The sequence below is a fragment of the Anastrepha ludens genome, chromosome 5 (assembly GCF_028408465.1).
Source record: "Anastrepha ludens isolate Willacy chromosome 5, idAnaLude1.1, whole genome shotgun sequence".
In the NCBI taxonomy this organism is placed as follows: domain Eukaryota; kingdom Metazoa; phylum Arthropoda; class Insecta; order Diptera; family Tephritidae; genus Anastrepha; species Anastrepha ludens.
Genome location: NC_071501.1, coordinates 113,842,702 through 113,860,696, shown reverse-complemented (window position 1 = coordinate 113,860,696; position 17,995 = coordinate 113,842,702). Strand labels below are relative to the sequence as shown.

Below are 17,995 nucleotides of genomic sequence, written 5' to 3'. Positions count from 1 at the left end.
GACAACGCCAGGCCCCGTGTTGCACAAGTCGTCAAAGCCACACACCAAGCGCTCGAATGGGCAAAAACGCTACGAACTTATTGCTCAACCCAGAATTCTAAGCAGTCCTTCTAAAACTCTACCTCATATAACTTCTTCACTACTTCAGGCCTGATGGCTTTACAATGCAGACTCATGATGGAATTTTTTAACTCCGTTCATTACTAGGCTGATTTTAAAACACCGTTTGATAGCAGAAAGAAGAGAAGCTTATGCGACGCTGCGACTTTGTAGATTCCGGAAGGATAGGGCAGATTGCTCTATTTTATGACAGATATACACTCAGAGGTTTGCCATTGCCCGCCGAGGGGCAACCGCCATTAGAAGAAAACTTTCTCTCATTTAGTGTCTCATGCCCGGAGTTTGGCAGCTCTACACTTTCAAATGGTCGGCACGCACCAACTCAGTCGACTACAGCGGCTGGTGTAAGGTAAGTTTAAAATGACCCAAGAGATATTCTTAGTGTAACAGATCAATAAAAAGCGTTCATGTTCTAACACAAATTGATTTTGTAATAATCGTAATAGCGTATTAATCGCATGGTGGTTATTTTTCCATCAATACTAATGGTTTTATAACCGATTACCATTTTCACCTCTCCACTTCTTTGCAAATCGAATACCTAATAAGGCTATAAGTACTTCACCTTAGCCCCAAAGGTTTGCATTCTTAGTGAAGCAGTTGTCGAAAATGTTGCCGAAGTTCTTATTTCAATCGTATCCTACGGAAAAAGGCCTATTTCTAATACCGAAATTCACCTTGCAAGTCATTGGCTTCTATCCGGAGCACAGCAAATCCACGCGCATACAAGCTTGGGCCATATTCAATATGGTCGTACTCATCTATGGCTGCTATGCTGAGTTCGCCTATGGCCTGCACTATCTACCCATCGATGCAATACGCGCCCTGGATGCACTGTGTCCGGTCGCCTCGAGTATTATGTCGGCTTTCAAAATATCTTTCATCTGGTGGCATCGCGTGGAGCTGGAGCGTCTTATTAAACGGGTTGGCGAATTGATAGCTGAGCAAAATAATCCACGAAAGTTGGCCTGTAAGCGCAGTTATTTTACGATTGCAACACGACTCTCAGCGTCGGTGATATTTTGTGGATTCTGCACAAGTACTTTGTATACCATACGAGCGGGTATTGTGAATTACTTGAGCTACTGGCGTGGTGAGATAATTCCATATGAGACGCCCTTCAAAATGATGTGAGCAAATTTTGATGCATTTGCTAAATTTGTAGGCGCATTTGAAACTTTAAATTACTTTTTGTTTTCTTTTTCCAGTTTCCCGTATCCATTGCTTTCTATGCCGCTGTTTCCATTTACTTTCACTCTCTCCCACTGGCATGGCTATATTACCGTTGCAGGCTGTACTGGTGCCGATTGTTTTTTTCTATGTTTTTGCTTCTATTTCGGCACACTTTTGAAAGCACTTCAATATGATCTACAGGAACTACTTGATGATGTTGGCAGTGAGGAGAGTAAAAACTATGCAGAATGTGAGATCGAGGAGAGTTTGAAGCACATCGTAGCGCGTCATAATGAGATTATCGATTTGCTTAAAAAATTCTCGACGCTCATGTCGGGCTTGACCTTGGGCCACTTTGTGACATCGAGCGTTATTATTGGAACTTGTGTGGTGGATATGTTGTTGGTAAGTGAAAAAGGTAGAATATTTATGTAACTAAAATAGAAGATAGTACATGCGGCATCAGATGTACAACAAACCGTCCATTCGATGTTAACCCAGCCAATCAACTTAACACTTTTGGAGGCTATGTAGTTACCATTTTGGCTTTTTCGCACTCACCTATTCCGCTTCGCGTTCTCTTTTCGGGTAATACCTCTTTCTTCTGTTCTAATTGCATTCTGGTGCTTCTTTTTGGACTCTTTACGGCAGTTATCTCTCCCAGAAACTTGATTTCTCCTACGTACGGTAGCAGTACACAAAAAGCAGTGAATATGGGCCCATTGTCCGCACATGAGGTTTTTAAGCAGCGGTCTCTAAGAGTAGGAAGAAAATTTAGGTGGTGAATCTTTGGACTGTCGCTTGCGATTCCACAATTTCGACGTCTGGTTGTCGTGAGATTTACTTAAGACGGTAATGGTAAGATATGGTTTTAGAGAGCAGAAACAACATTCTAGTGATACATCCGTTGGCTCTGTGTAGCAATTTTTCAACCGTGAGCTTTTCTTCGAATAATAAAAATAAGTGCTTTGCTACAAATAACCGATATTAGGTTCTTGAATCGTAGGTATATCCAAAACTCAGGAGGCTTCGTTCGTCACATGATCGATTTGGTTTCGAGTTTTTCGATCCGTAGCTACATAGTTAGATGACTTTTTTTGTGCTGGATGGTGGCCCTTTCAGCTGCTATGTTTCGAGCGCTAGAAAAACCGACCAGTTTTAGTGAATCAGCTACGTAGTGAATTTTCTGAATATGGTCCCAAATATCTCTCCCTTTCTTAGCCTATTATTAGAAACACACGCAAAAATTGCAATCTCATCACATCTTCAGAGCACATAAGAGAGGTCTTTGCGTGCTTCGTCCCCTCTATCGTTGGCTTGAATGTACAAATGAGGGAGATCTTAATGGATCTCGCTTTGTTGTGAGTTGTAGCGAAATACTAGTGAACGAAATTACTTAAGGCGAAGTCCTCTCCCAGCACTAAGCTGGCACTGAATCTTCATGATAGATACAGCTTCCTGCGCACCTACTGCTGAACAGACGTTGCATGTTCCGGGAAGTTCTTAACCTGAATCCATTGGAATGATTCTAGAACGCTTCCCTGTTTCTTTATAGGCAATTGTTTGGTTGCTTTGTAGGGAAAACTTGCCGAACGCATTCGGGAAATTGGGAGCTTTTTTTAACGCATACAAAAAAACTCGCTTCTAGACAATAGCAGGCGAAGAACAGTCAAAAATATATCTCCTGTTTCTACCTGTTTTCGTAAAAAAATTACTTTTTGTGAATTTTACTTTTTTATATCCATCAACTGTAAGTTCAAAAGGAGTCGAACAGATTATTGAGTCATTATACCAACGGAAAAAAATTGAACATTTGCTATTAGGAAGAAGTCGCCGATTAGAGAGAAGAAAGAAGAACCCGTAGTTAATGTAAGAGTTCACTCTAGATTTTTCTTACATTCTGCATTTTGCCTTGTGTTTATGTATTGAGCTCCATCTGACGCTCTTAATTTTATGTATATTTAGACGGGTCTTGCGGTCGTTTATCATCTTCTTTGCAATACCAAATTTTTTCGTCTGTGTTAGAAAATAGAATCAGAGCCGGTCTCCACTTCGAGATAGAGATCTTTTGTGCTCTATTCTTCTTAAAATAACTCATCTAACCACAGTTCTTTCGATAAACCTAAAATGAGCTGAATTCCGCTTAACGTATTTGTTTTTTTCATTCGAATACCAGACCGAGATATTTACTACTACTTCTCGCTATGGTATCGCATTTTGAAAATTTCTGTTGCAGTTACTTTGGAAACAATACAGAAGTAACAGGATGCGGAGTACCATATCTTAAGCTTATGCAAATAACTTCGCAAACTCCTATGACCTGTGGTAATACCAGTGAACATTATCAGTTTTTCCTTAGGAAGGACTATTAGATCTTTAAATCTCAATAAGCTCTTAGTTGGTGCCAACTTATATCACGTGACCGTAACTAGTCACTTCTAAGCTCTTCATTGCTGGTATATTGTCTCAAGGTAGGAAAGAACTCGGGCACTATTTGTAATGAGGTCGCAGTCTCTCTAGGTAATGCATCCGCTGTTTCGTTTTGTGGTACTCATGGGACCCATATAAGCCGGATACGATTATGAGATCCTACTAAATTTCATTTCCCTGTACTCCCAAGGGCTACTGAAGATTTTACCTCAAAGGATGACGAAACATTGAGCAGCTCTGACTGTCGCTCCGAATGGCAATTCACTCAATCCGGAGTTGTCTTCCTTAATTGATCTCAGCATGTCGACAGATGGCATACACCTTCGCTTGGCATATGCTGGGAAAACTACACATAGAAACGGCCAGCCTTGTGTTTGGACCATAAGCCCCAATGCCTCTGACTTCGGCTGTTTTCGAGCCATCTGTATACCATTGCAGGGTATGCTCTTGGAGTTTAGTTTCAAACACATGGCTACTTTATGTGTTTTATACGAAGATCGTAATTCTACAGGGTCCGGCACTCGAAGTGTAACCAATTAAAAAGGCCATAACTTTAGTTTGAAAAATTGCTTTTATTCAATTCAAAGCAAAAAAAAGTGAAAATAATGCAAAGTTAAGAATCAATTTAGTTTTGCTCGATACGAGCCACCTTTTGTCTTGAATATGGCCTTGAGACGGTACGGAAATGAATCGCAAGCTGCTCGATTGTGACTTGCAGGTATTTTGGCCCACTCGCGGACAATGGCTTTTTCCAGCGCCTTGAGACTGGTGCAGTAAATAGCGCAAAGAGAATAATCCATCGGATTCGCGTCTGGTGAATTTGAGAGCCATTGTGTGGACGTTATGAAGTTCGGAACGTTGTTGTTTAGCCATTCTTGGTTCACTCGAGTTTTGTGAGATGATGCCGAGTCCTGTTGGAATATTTATAGTCTGACATTGAAATATTTGTCTGCCCACGTTTTCAGAGCAACCTCCAGAATACGTTCCCGATAATATTTCGCATTTACCTTGACGCCAGGCTCGATGGAAACGATTGGAGAGCGCCCATCTGCGGTTACAGCGGCTACAGCGGCCCAAACCATTACCTGTGGCGGGCGCTGCCCCCTGGTGGCCAATCAATAACTCAAATTCTCGTATGAACGGTCGGTCTCATATATATTTTATCGTTTTGGGAGTTTATCAATTGCTCAATTTGAAAAATTTTCTCGTCAGATAACACAATGTGAAGCAACTCCTTCGTTGTCTCAAATCTGTCTTGTTGCTGCTTTGGTGTGAGATCATGCGCCTTTTGGATCTTGTAAGACTTGACTTTGAGATCATTTTCAGTATGCGGCAGATGCTACGGTCATATATTTTTAGTTCTTTCGCCATTTCATTTGCACTTCGTCGGGGATTTCGCTCAAGTCGATCCTTCACATTTTGAACCATTTCACGTGACGTTGCAGTCTTTTAATGATCATCTCCATGACGTTTCGCGATGCCACCAGTATTATTGTAACGAGTAATGGTGTGATAAACAACAACTTTATTTACTTTAAGGTGCTCGAGCTCACGAACAATCGCTGGTTGTGATTTTCCAGCCAAATATAAAGCAACCACACTTTTACGTTTGAAATCCAATACTGATTTTCTTTTTTCGCGTTTACTCTCGGCAAAATGCTTCCGCTTGTAAACTATACTCTGGACTGTCATTTAGCCTAGCGCGAGCGATCTGAAATTGGTTACACTTCGAGTGTCGGGCCCTGTAAGACATATACCAATCGAATAAGAATCTAGCGCGCACTGCGCGTTTAATTATTTAATTAGTTGTTGGTAGATTAATAAATATTTTATAAGCTCTTTGAGTTCTGCAACCAATTCATCTATTTTCGTATTAAAGGTTTAATGATTTTTGATACATTGCAGTTCTCCGATTATGGCATCTTCGTTTATGTGGTTCATACTATGACCGTTTTCTCCGAGCTGTTCCTTTACTGCCTAGGTGGCACTGTGGTCATCGAGTGTGTGAGTATCTAATAAATATTTTGAGATAAGAAAAAAGATCAATGGAATAAATTTTTTCGCCTTTTTTTATTTTGTCTCTAGAGCTCTCAGATAGCCACCACGATCTACTGTACCAAATGGTACACTCATAATCTGCGAGTTCAAAAAATGGTGCTCCTGATCATGATACGCTCTCAACGGAGCTTGGTTGTGAAAGTGCCATTTTTCGCTCTATCGTTGCCTACTTTGACTTCGGTAAGTTTGACTTTCTTAACAAAGTAGTTAGTACTACTAAGTTTTTTACGTTAATCAAGAAACCCTTTACGCATATTCGCATAACAATTTTACTTTTACAGATCCTACGCTTCTCTGGCTCTCTGATTGCCTTGGTACAGTCGATGATTTAGTTATCATACTTGGCTTAATTTATATGTTAGTAGTTGAAAATGTATGTGTTGCTTTAAACAAAACGCTAATAAACAGTAAAATATAGGTATTTCTGTTTTTGTTTTTTACGAAATAGTGTGAATTTCAACTCTTGATCTAAAAACGCTATGCGGGAGTAAAAAAAACGGACTTCGGCATTAATAATAAATTTTGCAACCTTTATTTGTTCTTTCAAATCTATTTCGTTGCTTCAGAGTAACCCCTCTCCGACAAAATACAGTTCGCATTCAATCGAGATAGTGAATCAATGGCATTCAAACGTAGTTTTGTGAAGAAAGTTCAAGAAACTGAGATGTTAATTAAAGTTCATATTCGTGTTCCGGTCAGTTGAGAAAAGTATTGCTGTTGGTGTCGAGAATGCTGGCAGTACACCGGGAAGGTCAACATTAATTTCGCCGACATTAGACGCGCTAGACCGAGGAAAATTTTACATAAATACCACGGATATTCTCTTGTATGAACTCCCTGAACGAACTCGGAAGCTGAAGGCAAATGCCCATCTGCGTCGATGTCACCTCTCGAGGGCGTAAGATTAGTTGGAAGATTTTGGTATATTTTTATCTCAACGTCTAATTTCGAAATATATATGGACCTGTAAGACTGCAAGACGGTACCTTTCGAATTAGATATAATCATGAGCTGGGAATATAACAAATAACGAAACTGTGAAAAAATTTATAAAATTTCTGAGGATAAGATGATCCGGTATATAAATACTTATGAAATGAGACTTTCAGCTATTAGTCCATAGATGTCGCTAGAAGTATTTTTAAACCTTCTCAAATATCTTGTTTTTTTCGTCTGCCATCTGTCAACAATATTCAGTTCATTGTTTGTTACGTTTCATACAACAATGCATTTTTGTCGCTCTTAAAAATGCCAAATTTCGTGCCTTCAAACTACGATTTGCGGACATCGAAAAACCACTTGTGAAATGCTGCTCGCCTGGTTCAAAAGAAAGCCTTTTTTGCATCGAATCGTTATGGGTGATGAAAAATGAGTGTATTTCTCCAATCCCAAGCGTAAGCGATCGTATGTTCTGCGCAGCCGCAAGCCAAAAACAACGGCCAAACCAAGTCGCTTCGGCCGCAAGGCAATGCTATGTGTTTTCTGGGATCACCGTTGTATGATTTGGTACAAACTATTAAAACCAGGTGAAACAGTTGGCATGATGTTTCTTTTGTGGCCAAAGACGGCCAATTTTTTTGTCGTGGCATCCATAAATTGCCTGAGAGATGGGAAAAATGTGTCGCTAGCGATGGCTATTATTTTGAAGATTAAATTTGTAACCTTTTTTTGTTAATAAACGTTTGAAATTGAAAACAGTCTCATTTCAGAGGTTTATACAGTAGAATGCCCAAGGAGAGAACAACTCGAAAGGGAGTTGAATTACGTCCTCCTGGAGACTGAAGAAAGGGATGCCCCATGGCTCGAAGACATGGAAGTTGAAAAGCTAAACTTGCGGCGGTGGAAAGAGGTAGCCTTAGATAGAGACAGATGACTCAAGATTGTGAATAAAACAATGGTTCACCAAGGACTGTGATGCTAAGAAGATTGACGTAGTCCCAGATTTATAAACAATTGGGCTCACAGACCGTGCCAGGCGAATCTAACACGACTCTGATGGCGCCAGTGTAGCTGTTTGGTGCTCCACGGCGAATCTCATTGTAGCAGATCTTCATCTGGATGGCACTGCCAAGCTCATTAACATAAGTAAAGAATTGGACGGTATCGCTTCTTACTGAGTGTCACAAGTTTGATTCTTTGGGATGACATGAAGCGAATTTAAAGAATTGTTTTTGCAATAGTTGATAGTAACAAACCTCCAACAGCCACTGTTTCGAATGTTCTCAATGAAAGTACAAAAGACGGCGAATGTCTATCTCCGTATGAAAATCAATTAATGACAACCCTTTCGGAAATATGGAAGTCGATGACTACCGAACAACAGCCGGGTCTGTTGTACTAGCGCGAGCTGTCCATATCGACATTAGATTGCTACCTACGGTGTATGGATAAAAAACTTACTTGGGAGGCCCACCTCAACTCAGTAATAAAAAAGGCAACGACAACCCTTTGGATAACAGAAAAACTCTTGGGCAAGTCCTGGGGTCTGAACGCTAAAATGAGCTTCTGGATCTACACCCAAATGGTAAGACCGATCGTACTATATGAGGTTTTGGTATGGAGGGTTAAAATAAATCAAACTACTGCTATATATATACTGTGTAAATTACAAAGGCTGGCCTGCCTAAGCACAACAAGGGCCATGAGAACTCAACCAACGACCGGCATGGAAGCGCTTTTAAATTTCGATCCGAACGGGACCTATGTGTCACGGTATATGTTCGAGGATGCTAGCCTGGAAATTAAGAGACTAAAATGGGTTTAGCTTATCCCATTTCGTAGTTTATGGTACTCTTAGCGGTATTTCCTTCCTATTATGTCGAATCGCAAAAAATTTCTAGTCATCAGCACAAAACTAAACAGAGATCAATGCGTTTTCCGAGAAAGCAACACTGGTATAATGTATGCTAAATGGCAAGATACCAAGGAAGTATTTAGTAGTTGTAAGCAATTGTCACTCCTCTAAAATCTCCATAAGAGTAAAGAAATTAGAAAATGGTCAAAAAGTGAACGTGGACTGCCCCGAAGTGATAAAATTTTACAGACAGATAATGGGGGAAGTTGACCGAGCTGATCAAATTGCAGGGCAATATGAGTTGGATCGGAAGTCTAATAAATGGTGGAAAAATGTTTTTTACCGATTGTTAATGATGTCAGTAGGAAATTGTTGGGTAATCAGTTCGCAACTTTCACGGAAATAAAATCCACTTATAGACTTTATGATAGAGCTGGCGGAACACATGATTGCTGAAGGGAAGGAAAGAGCAGCTGTTCAACGCAGTGGCATGTCAGGAAGAAAAAGGAAGCTAGCTGCAGGTCACCTACCCATTCCAATTCCCCGTTACACAGGCTGTGCAGATCAAAAAAAAAGAGAGGAGAACTAAAACGATTTGCGAAGAATGTCAGATTCCTCTCTGCAAAGATTCCTTCGCTCCGTACCATAAATAAAGACCAAACTTTTTTATGTTAAATATGTTGCTTTTGTATTATTTTTTATTAAATTCTTTAGCGAAACAATTAATTGAATTCCAAATAAAATTAGTTTCATATAAAACCAAAGTGCAATTATATATGAGGTACCGGATCATAAAATACTAATCGGGGCATATAAGTCCCATTCAAAAACACTGACGGGAGATATACATATGTCCCAGCCCCTCCCACCACCACTTTTTACCCGATTCAAATCCTGAAGTGATGGAATGCTTTTATTTTCCCTACTGCAACGATTGAACAAGTAAAACAAGTTCCCTTTACCTCAGCGGCTTTTCGGATCGAAAGGGTTAAGGCTAATGAACCGATTTTACAAAACCATAATCCATCGGGCGCCGTAGCCGAATGGGTTGGTGCGTGACGATCATTCGGAATTCAAAGAGCGAACGTAGGTTCGAATCTCGGTGAAACACCAAAAATTAAGAAAAACATTTTTCTAATAGCGGTCGCCCCTCGGCAGGCCATTGCAAACCTCCGAGTGTATTTCTGGCATGAAAAATCTCCTCATAAAAATGTCTGCCGTTCGGAGTCGGCTTGAAACTGTATGTCCCTCCATTTGTGGAACAACATCAAGACGCACACCACAAATACGAGGAGGAGCTCGGCCAAACACCCAAAAAGGGTGTTATATAGGGTGGGCGATGTAAAATTTTTCTTTTTGAATCGGCTATAAAAAAAACACTAATCAATATTTTTTCAAACTTTTTTTATTTTAAATATTGAACATTGTCATTTATGAATGAAAAAAAGAGGTTGTCTGTAAAGTCGGTTTACTGACGATAGTTTAACGTGATAACGTCATAAGAAAATACTGATTGAATGGTTGCATTTTTCAAAAGAAAATTTTAATTTTATTTGTTTGATATATTAGATATTTTGTATGGATATAGAGAATGAGTTAACATTAACATAACATAATATAACATAACATAACATAACATAACATAACATAACATAACATAACATAACATAACATAACATAACATAACATAACATAACATAACATAACATAACATAACATAACATAACATAACATAACATAACATAACATAACATAACATAACATAACATAACATAACATAACATAACATAACATAACATAACATAACATAACATAACATAACATAGCATAACATAACATAATATACTTTAACATAACATAACATAACATAACATAACATAACATAACATAACATAACATAACATAACATAACATAACATAACATAACATAACATAACATAACATAACATAACATAACATAACATAACATAACATAACATAACATAACATAACATAACATAACATAACATAACATAACATAACATAACATAACATAACATAACATAACATAACATAACATAACATAACATAACGTAACATAACATAACATGACATAACATGCCATAACATAACATAACATAACATAACATAACATAACATAACATAACATAACATAACATAACATAACATAACATAACATAACATAGCATAACATTACATAACATAACATAACATAACAAATAACCCCGTATTAAAGCACTTATCAACAGCTTTCATTTGATACCCATATTGTACATACACAACCAAAGGTTACCCGGGTCCACGTTTTGACCTATATCTCGAGACCCCAGTCACGGAGCGGCATGAAAAATACTCTGTACTAAAGCATTCACCAACAGCTTTCATTTGATACCCATATTGTACATACACATCCGAAGGTTACCCGGGTCCACGTTTTGACCTATATCTCGAGACCCTGTCTACCAATAGGTATCCAAACTATACGGAAACCATCTTCAATACCTCCTTAACAATGTGTGTAAGTTTGGTTTAATTCGGTGCAAAGACACGGCCGGTCCACGTTTTGGCATATATTTCCAGACCCTAGTCATCAATAGGTATGAAAATTACCCCGTATTAAAGCACTTATCAACAGCTTTCATTTGATATGTATATTGTACATACACAGCCAAAGGTTACCCGGGTCCATGTTTTGACCTATATCTCGAGACCCCAGTCACGGAGCGGCATGAAAAATACTCTGTACTAAAGCATTCACCAACAGCTTCCATTTGATACCCATATTGTACATACACATCCAAAATATTTCCAAAATAAAATATAATCCATGTTACTCGTGGATGATGTAGCTTTCGAATGGTGAAAGAATTTGCAGTTCATTCAATGCAATGAGCAAGGTAACTACATATGAGCAAGGTAACACTAATGAGCAAGGTAACACTAAAGAGCAAGGTAACACTAATGAGCAAGGTAACACTAATGAGCAAGGTAACTACATATGAGCAAGGTAACACTAAAGAGCAAGGTAACACTAATGAGCAAGGTAACGACACATTTTTTCGTGCGTGCAGCCTGTTAAATCGAATTATAAGACGTTATCACGTCAATAATATCGGTCAAATGAGTGCCACGACTGGCTTTACAGTAGGCCATTCGATCAACTTAATTCTTAAGCACATTTTCGATTGTTTGGGCTCCAATTTCATGAATGGCAACTTCGATTCCGTGTTTTAAAGCATCAATAGTCTCTGGATGGTTCGCATAGCATTTGTCCTTAACGGCTCCCACAAAAAATAGTCCAACGGGCTTAAATCACAGCTCCGAGGGGGCAAATTGATATCGGAATTTCGGCTGATTATTCGGTTTTCAAAAACGGTAGCCAAAAGTTCGAGTGTAACTTTGGCAGTGTGACAAGTTGCATCGTCCTGTTGAAACCAAATGTCGTCCATGACATCCTCTTCAATTTTTGGAAACAACTCGTTGAGCATGTCACGGTAACGCTCGCCATTTACTGTAACCGCGGCTCCTCGCTCATTTTCGAAAAAAAATGGCCCATGATGCCGCCAGACCAAAAACCGCACCAAATAGTGACTCGTTGTGGATGCATTTGCTTCTCTACAGTAACGTGTGGATTTTCTGAGCCCCAAATCCGACAATTTTGCTTATTGACGTAGCCACCGATGTCAAAATCAGAAAAGAAGAAGAAGACTCACCACTTTGGAAATGGGTTTTCAATATTTCCCAATTTTGTTCAAGCGTATAGCGTCCCATTTCGTAAATGTCAAACCTTTAAGTAAATTATGAACACATTTGACATGTCATTTGTGTTACCATTCTCATAAAAATAAGTGGTTCAAAAAGCAAACGCTATATGGCCCACCCTGCATATGTATAATCCGAGAGCCTTCCGCTCTCCCACCCCGATCAACTCAACCATTCGACGTACTTTTGTACCTCGTCTCATTTTTCAGTTTGATGTGATAATTTCTGCCGGTATGGCAGCCATTGGTTATGTTTGATGCCAGTTTAAGTCTGATATTCGAATATTTTGATATCTGATCCAACTATGTTTTAAGAGCAGCTATGAACGATAGCGCCAGACACGAAAAAAAAAACGAAAAAAACATGGTGCAACTTTTTCTCGCTGAATTTATCGCCGTGTGCTAACTGCTTCTTTTATGAGCGTGCGTGTGTTAAATAGGTGTTAAATAGGTAACAATGTCACTTTAGTGTGACAATAACAACAACATTATCTACATTAGCCGTGACTTCAAATCGTCGGCTTCGTTGGTTGCTTTCAGCGCCTTGCGGGAGAGCGAAAGGAAGTAAGTGGGTGGTGGGTCGCGTGTATGGAGAGTTCGTGTTGTATTGCATGCAGCAGACACACAACGGTTTACTATGTATTCTGCACTACTTTGTGTATGTGTGTTGCAAGACACATTCGTACTTTTTATTGTTGCACTTTGTTTGCCGTTGTATTTGATTTTATGTCACAGGAAGAAGAAAAAGTCACAGCGTTGCCCTCAAATTTTTCGCCTTGCCATCCCCGTGCACTGATTCATTTTTTATGCAACTTTGTTGCACTTTTAAGGCCAATCAAAGTTGACTACTGCGCATTGTTAAAATTAAACTTGAGTTGCAAGAAAAACCAACAGCCAAAACGGAAAAACCAAAAAGGAATAATAAAAAGTGTTAAATAATAAAGGCGGACGTGATATGCGGCTCTATTCTGGATGGCAGTGAAAAAATTGCCCAGCATACAAAACAGTTTAAATCAATTGTATGCACATAAATTTCATTTGATCCCCGCGTTGCGCTGCGGCAGCCTACATTGTGAACCGCCCCATAAATGGCCAGCCGACGACTAGCAGTTAGGCGACCTTTTTCATCAATTTGTCGGCGCAGCGGGCACTGACACGCCCACAAGCAAGCAACACACATGCTCACGTTGACGTAAGCACACGAAGGCGTACGTGTGTGTGTGTGTGTGTAAAGTAAAAGTAAATTTATCGCATCAACAGTTTCTCAGTGCGGGAAGCGCCTGGCGCGCAAACTGCTCTCGGTGGAGCGCAGCACCAGTTGTTAGCGCTTGAAAGGAAACGCAAGGATTGCCTGTTATTGGGGCATTGACTGCACGCCCGCCAACTGAAACTATTAAGAGATTTTGTGATAAATTATGCAACATATTGTGCAACAGTGTGGCGTATGTCCTTTACCGCTAGGTTGAAGTGGGACCTCAGCGGTAAGCGTCGTTTAGTGTCAATGCGTGTGTGTGGGGGTACAATATAAACAAAATATGGGAGCTTTGTAAATATGTGCATGTGTTTGTGCGCCCGCTTGTTGACTTTGGCTTTGATGCGCTGGCCATATCTGGCCACAGTCACTCACACAAGCACAAACGTAGACACCCACCAAACCACACCCACGCTTGGGGCGCGTTTGCTTTCACTACAGCGTTTCCATGCGTGCCCTTTCACCTCATAACAACTAAGCTAAGTCATCAGCGCCGCCAGGCCGTCTTCCCTTCTCTGCACTCAGCTACAGCAATTCGTCAAACGTTTCCAACAACATCGCACACTGCCTTAAATAACTAAAGCACTAGGATTTATGGACAAATATTGGCAATTTATTTGCTACTCATTTAATTTTAATACTTTTTTTTTTGTTACTAGGTTGTTCAATAAGTTGTGCTCTTCGATAAGAGGGCGCGTTGCTAGAAGAATAATTTTTGTTCCTTGAGTTGATATACTCTTTATATGGGAAGCTTCATTTCAATCAATCAATTCCTTCTTTGTTTACAAGCCATTTAGTATCGACGTGTCACAGTATTTTCTACAATGGAAAACATCCAGTATTGTGCGTTGATTGAGTTTTTACTTTTGGAAGGTTTAAAAGCAAAGGAAATTTATGAACGAACGTTGAAAGTTTTTAAAGACTTTTCGCCATCAGTTAGTAAAGTAGAAAGATGGGTTGCTGGATTTAAAAAAGCAATCGTACACGCCTTGAAGACGATCCACGTCAAGGACGTCCAAAAATACCAATAGCACCAGAAATCATGGAACACATACAGAATATCGTCCTGAAAAATTGTCAAGTGACTGAAAGAGATTTAGTAAAAGCCTTAGGCGGGCTTCAATAGTGGGCCCTTCGTTGGTGCTCTTTGCCAGGGTTAAGTGCCTGGGACTTATCCTTGGCATTTGTCTTACGTGGAAGCCCAACATTGAGGAGAAAATCAGGGGGGCAACAGTTGTTGTTGTTGTTGTAGCAGCATAAACCTAACCTTCCCCATGCATATACGAGGAAAGCTGCTGAAGTGACAGTCCTTGGTCGAAAATAAATCCGGGTCGTTCCGGTAACGTAGAATCGACTGTCGTGGGAACGATAACAGTCGCCTTGCATGGTTGTAGGGCAGCAATCGCCTAAAATTACGTTTTGGCTTTATATAGCACAATTGTTGTACGGAAATGATAACATCAGTTAAGAAGCTGGAGAGGGTCCAAACGTCTGCCTTCATTGGAATCAGTGGGGCGTTTCGGACCGCTCCTACTCTAGCGCTCAACGCTATACTGAATGTGGCACCCGGAGGCATCGCAGAAAAAACTGACGCTGTACGCGCCACAATCAGACTCAGGTATTCGAGTCATAAGCTACGGGTACGCTAGTATTTTTAAACAGTTTGAGCTAATCCCCATGGTGCTGGATCATTGTACACCCTCGCTGGGTTCTAGTCGAACTTTTTCCATTCATATTCCCTCAAGAGAGGAATGGGCGAGTTTACTAATGGCTCAAGGTTGAGAACGAAAAAGTAGGTGAGGGAGTACTCAAGCTAAAATTTAGGCTTTCGGACCACTGCAGTGTTTTCCAAGCGGAAGTGGCCACAATTAAGGAAGCAGTGGACTGATTGCTCACTTCTGTTATTACTGTAAAGTAGCGTATGTAAATATCTACTTCGACATCTAAGCCCTAATTAGAGTCTTGGGCTCGTTGTTTGTACATTCGAAATTGGTCGGCGAATGTCTGACTTCTCTCTCGATTTCATCCTAGTACTTCGATCTTAAGTTCATTTGGGTTCCCGGTCACAGCGGCATAGAGGGAAACCGCTGGGGTAATGAACTGCTGGACAAGGGATCTTGGGGACGGTTTCATAGCAAAATCAGAGGAGATAGGGAACGCCACCGCTGAGAACCTGTGGTCTGCTCCTGCAAAAATGGGACTCGCATCAACTCAGCGAGCGCTGGGCTTGTGCGCAACCGCGCAAAGACGCGAGATTCTTCTAGCTACGGATAGATCGGTGGTATTCGAGGGAATTTGTATACTTAACAAAGCCACAGATCTCGAATTTGGTAGGTATCCTTACCGGACATTGTGCGTTAAGTTTCCATGTGGTGAGACTTGAGATTGCTTTAAGTTCTTTTTTACAGAAACTGTTTAGAGGATGAAGTGAAATTAACTCAGCACCTTCTTTTAAGTTGCTCTGATCTCGTCGGGCAAAAATTTAGAAATCTGGGCTCTCGCTTTTTCGATACACCTGTGGATATTACGGGTTCAAATATCACATATCTGCTGAAATTCATCAGTAGCTTGAAGCGACTAATGCGAACCTAAATAGCCACAGCTTGTCGTCATACTCTAATCTAAAGCAACTTCTTCCCTTTTTCCACCTGAACAAAACAAAAGGAAAAAAGTGATGTGAACCTGGTTCTTCAGCCATGAAACGAGTTCGTGTCCAGAAATCGGCCAAGGAGATGTTAGCATCAGTTTTTGGAAATGCTAAAATAATTTTAATTGTGGATTACTTGCAACAGTAAATTCAGAATCTTACCCAGTTTGCAAAAGAAAAAAATTTGTTTTCATCAGTACAAGAGCATTTTGACAAAATCCATGAATTAAAGTTCGAGTTGTTGGAGCAACCGAGGTATTCACCAGATTTCGGTCCTTGCAACTTCCATCTGTTTCGAGGCCTAATAAAATTCATTCGTGGAAAGCGTTTTTCAACAAATGATGAGGTCATAACAGCTGTGGAAGCATATTTTGCAGCGATTCCAGATTCTGACTTCAGTGATGGAATTCATAAATTGAAATCTCATTGGAATAAGTGTATTGATGTTCACGGAGACTACACTGAATAATAAAGTCTATTTCAAACCATAAAATTGTGTATTTCTTATGGAATAAATAAATATCTGCGTTTCAAGCTATGTGCAAATTAACGCTAAAACAGCAAATTTTCACAAAAATGTTCACACTTTTTAATCAGAATTTGTACGCAGTTTTATTGGCCATTAAATGCCATGTTTCAAGTGGCTCAAAAATCGCGTTGGTTTTTGACAATTTTTTTTGCTGGTGGCCTCGTGCGTTTTCCCAATGTTTGTATATGAAAGAAACGACCCAACACCATTAATAAAAAAAATTGTCAAAAATCAACGCGATTTTTAGCTACTTAAAATTTGCAACTTACCAAAACCCAATAAGCTATAACACTGCGTGCACAAAATTTTTCTAAAAATTCCTATCAAAAAGTGTGAAATGTGATGAAAACTTGTTGGATTCTTTTCCAACCTCATAGAAAGTTTGAAACGCGGATTTATATGAGCCTAGTACGAGAATGAGTTATTTTTTCACAAAAATATTATTAAAAATTAAAAGAGAGACAAATAAATAGTAAAAAGTTATCAGTATTTCTCTGTGCTATAGTTATTGAACGCAGTTTATGTTCCAAGTAGGCCTGGAAACGCATATAAGATAGATTCTTTGTGGCCAACGGGCAAATAAAAAAAAAATAAAACCAAAAAAAAATATTTACAATAATAAAATTAAAAATAAATAGAAAAATAAAACTCAAATAAATACTTATAGAAATGTGAATGCACAATCTTTCAACAGCAGTATCAACTTTTCCGCATCGCCAGTTGGCTTGAATTGACCATTCAGCGTGCGACTTCACTTGAACACACTCAAATCAGCAAGCAATAATCGACCAGCCGTAGCAGCCTTCTAGGCGCATTGATCAACAGCGCCATCACCAACGCGCCATCGCGCCAACGCGGTAATCTGTATGGACTTTTATTGATACCAATGAAAGGATTTGTTTGCTTGTGTTCTGTTGCACTGGCATACAGATGTGAGTTTATTTGTATGTGATTTCATCTGCTTATTCATGTGTGTGTGTGAGTGTATTGGGCATATGTGTGGGTAGGAGGCAATATTTTTCGCATTGCAGTCATTAAGGCAATGCCTTGCCAATAAATTACTTTTCACATACAAAAGCATTGCCTGAATGCTGCCATGATGCTGGGCTACTGCTGCTTCTCCCTTTCCGCTGTTGCTTTTGTCATAAGTGGAATTGGCTTTTATTGCTGCAGCACTTGGCATGCAACACTGTCCCTTTAGCAGCAGCTCACACAAATAGAATTTATACTA

General features: G+C 39.7%; 1 protein-coding gene across 1 annotated transcript; it reads left to right on the top strand.

Annotated features, from left to right (window-relative positions):
* The first annotated feature begins 723 nt into the window (after positions 1 to 723).
* On the top strand, positions 724 to 6,194 carry LOC128865273 (odorant receptor 24a-like). The gene is made up of 5 exons (XM_054105431.1): positions 724 to 1,250; positions 1,329 to 1,698; positions 5,629 to 5,727; positions 5,809 to 5,961; positions 6,063 to 6,194. The coding sequence occupies exons 1-5, from the start codon at positions 730 to 732 to the stop codon at positions 6,111 to 6,113; spliced, it is 1,194 nt and encodes a 397-aa protein (XP_053961406.1). The 5' UTR covers positions 724 to 729; the 3' UTR covers positions 6,114 to 6,194.
* Positions 6,195 to 17,995: the final 11,801 nt, after the last annotated feature.

Coding starts and splice junctions, on each gene's coding strand:
- LOC128865273 (XM_054105431.1), top strand. CDS start 730: ATGTTGCCGAAGTTCTTATTTCAATCGTATCCTACGGAAAAAGGCCTA. Junction 1,699..5,628: donor GTGTGGTGGATATGTTGTTG/GTAAGTGAAAAA, acceptor GATACATTGCAG/TTCTCCGATTATGGCATCTT. Junction 5,962..6,062: donor CGTTGCCTACTTTGACTTCG/GTAAGTTTGACT, acceptor TTACTTTTACAG/ATCCTACGCTTCTCTGGCTC.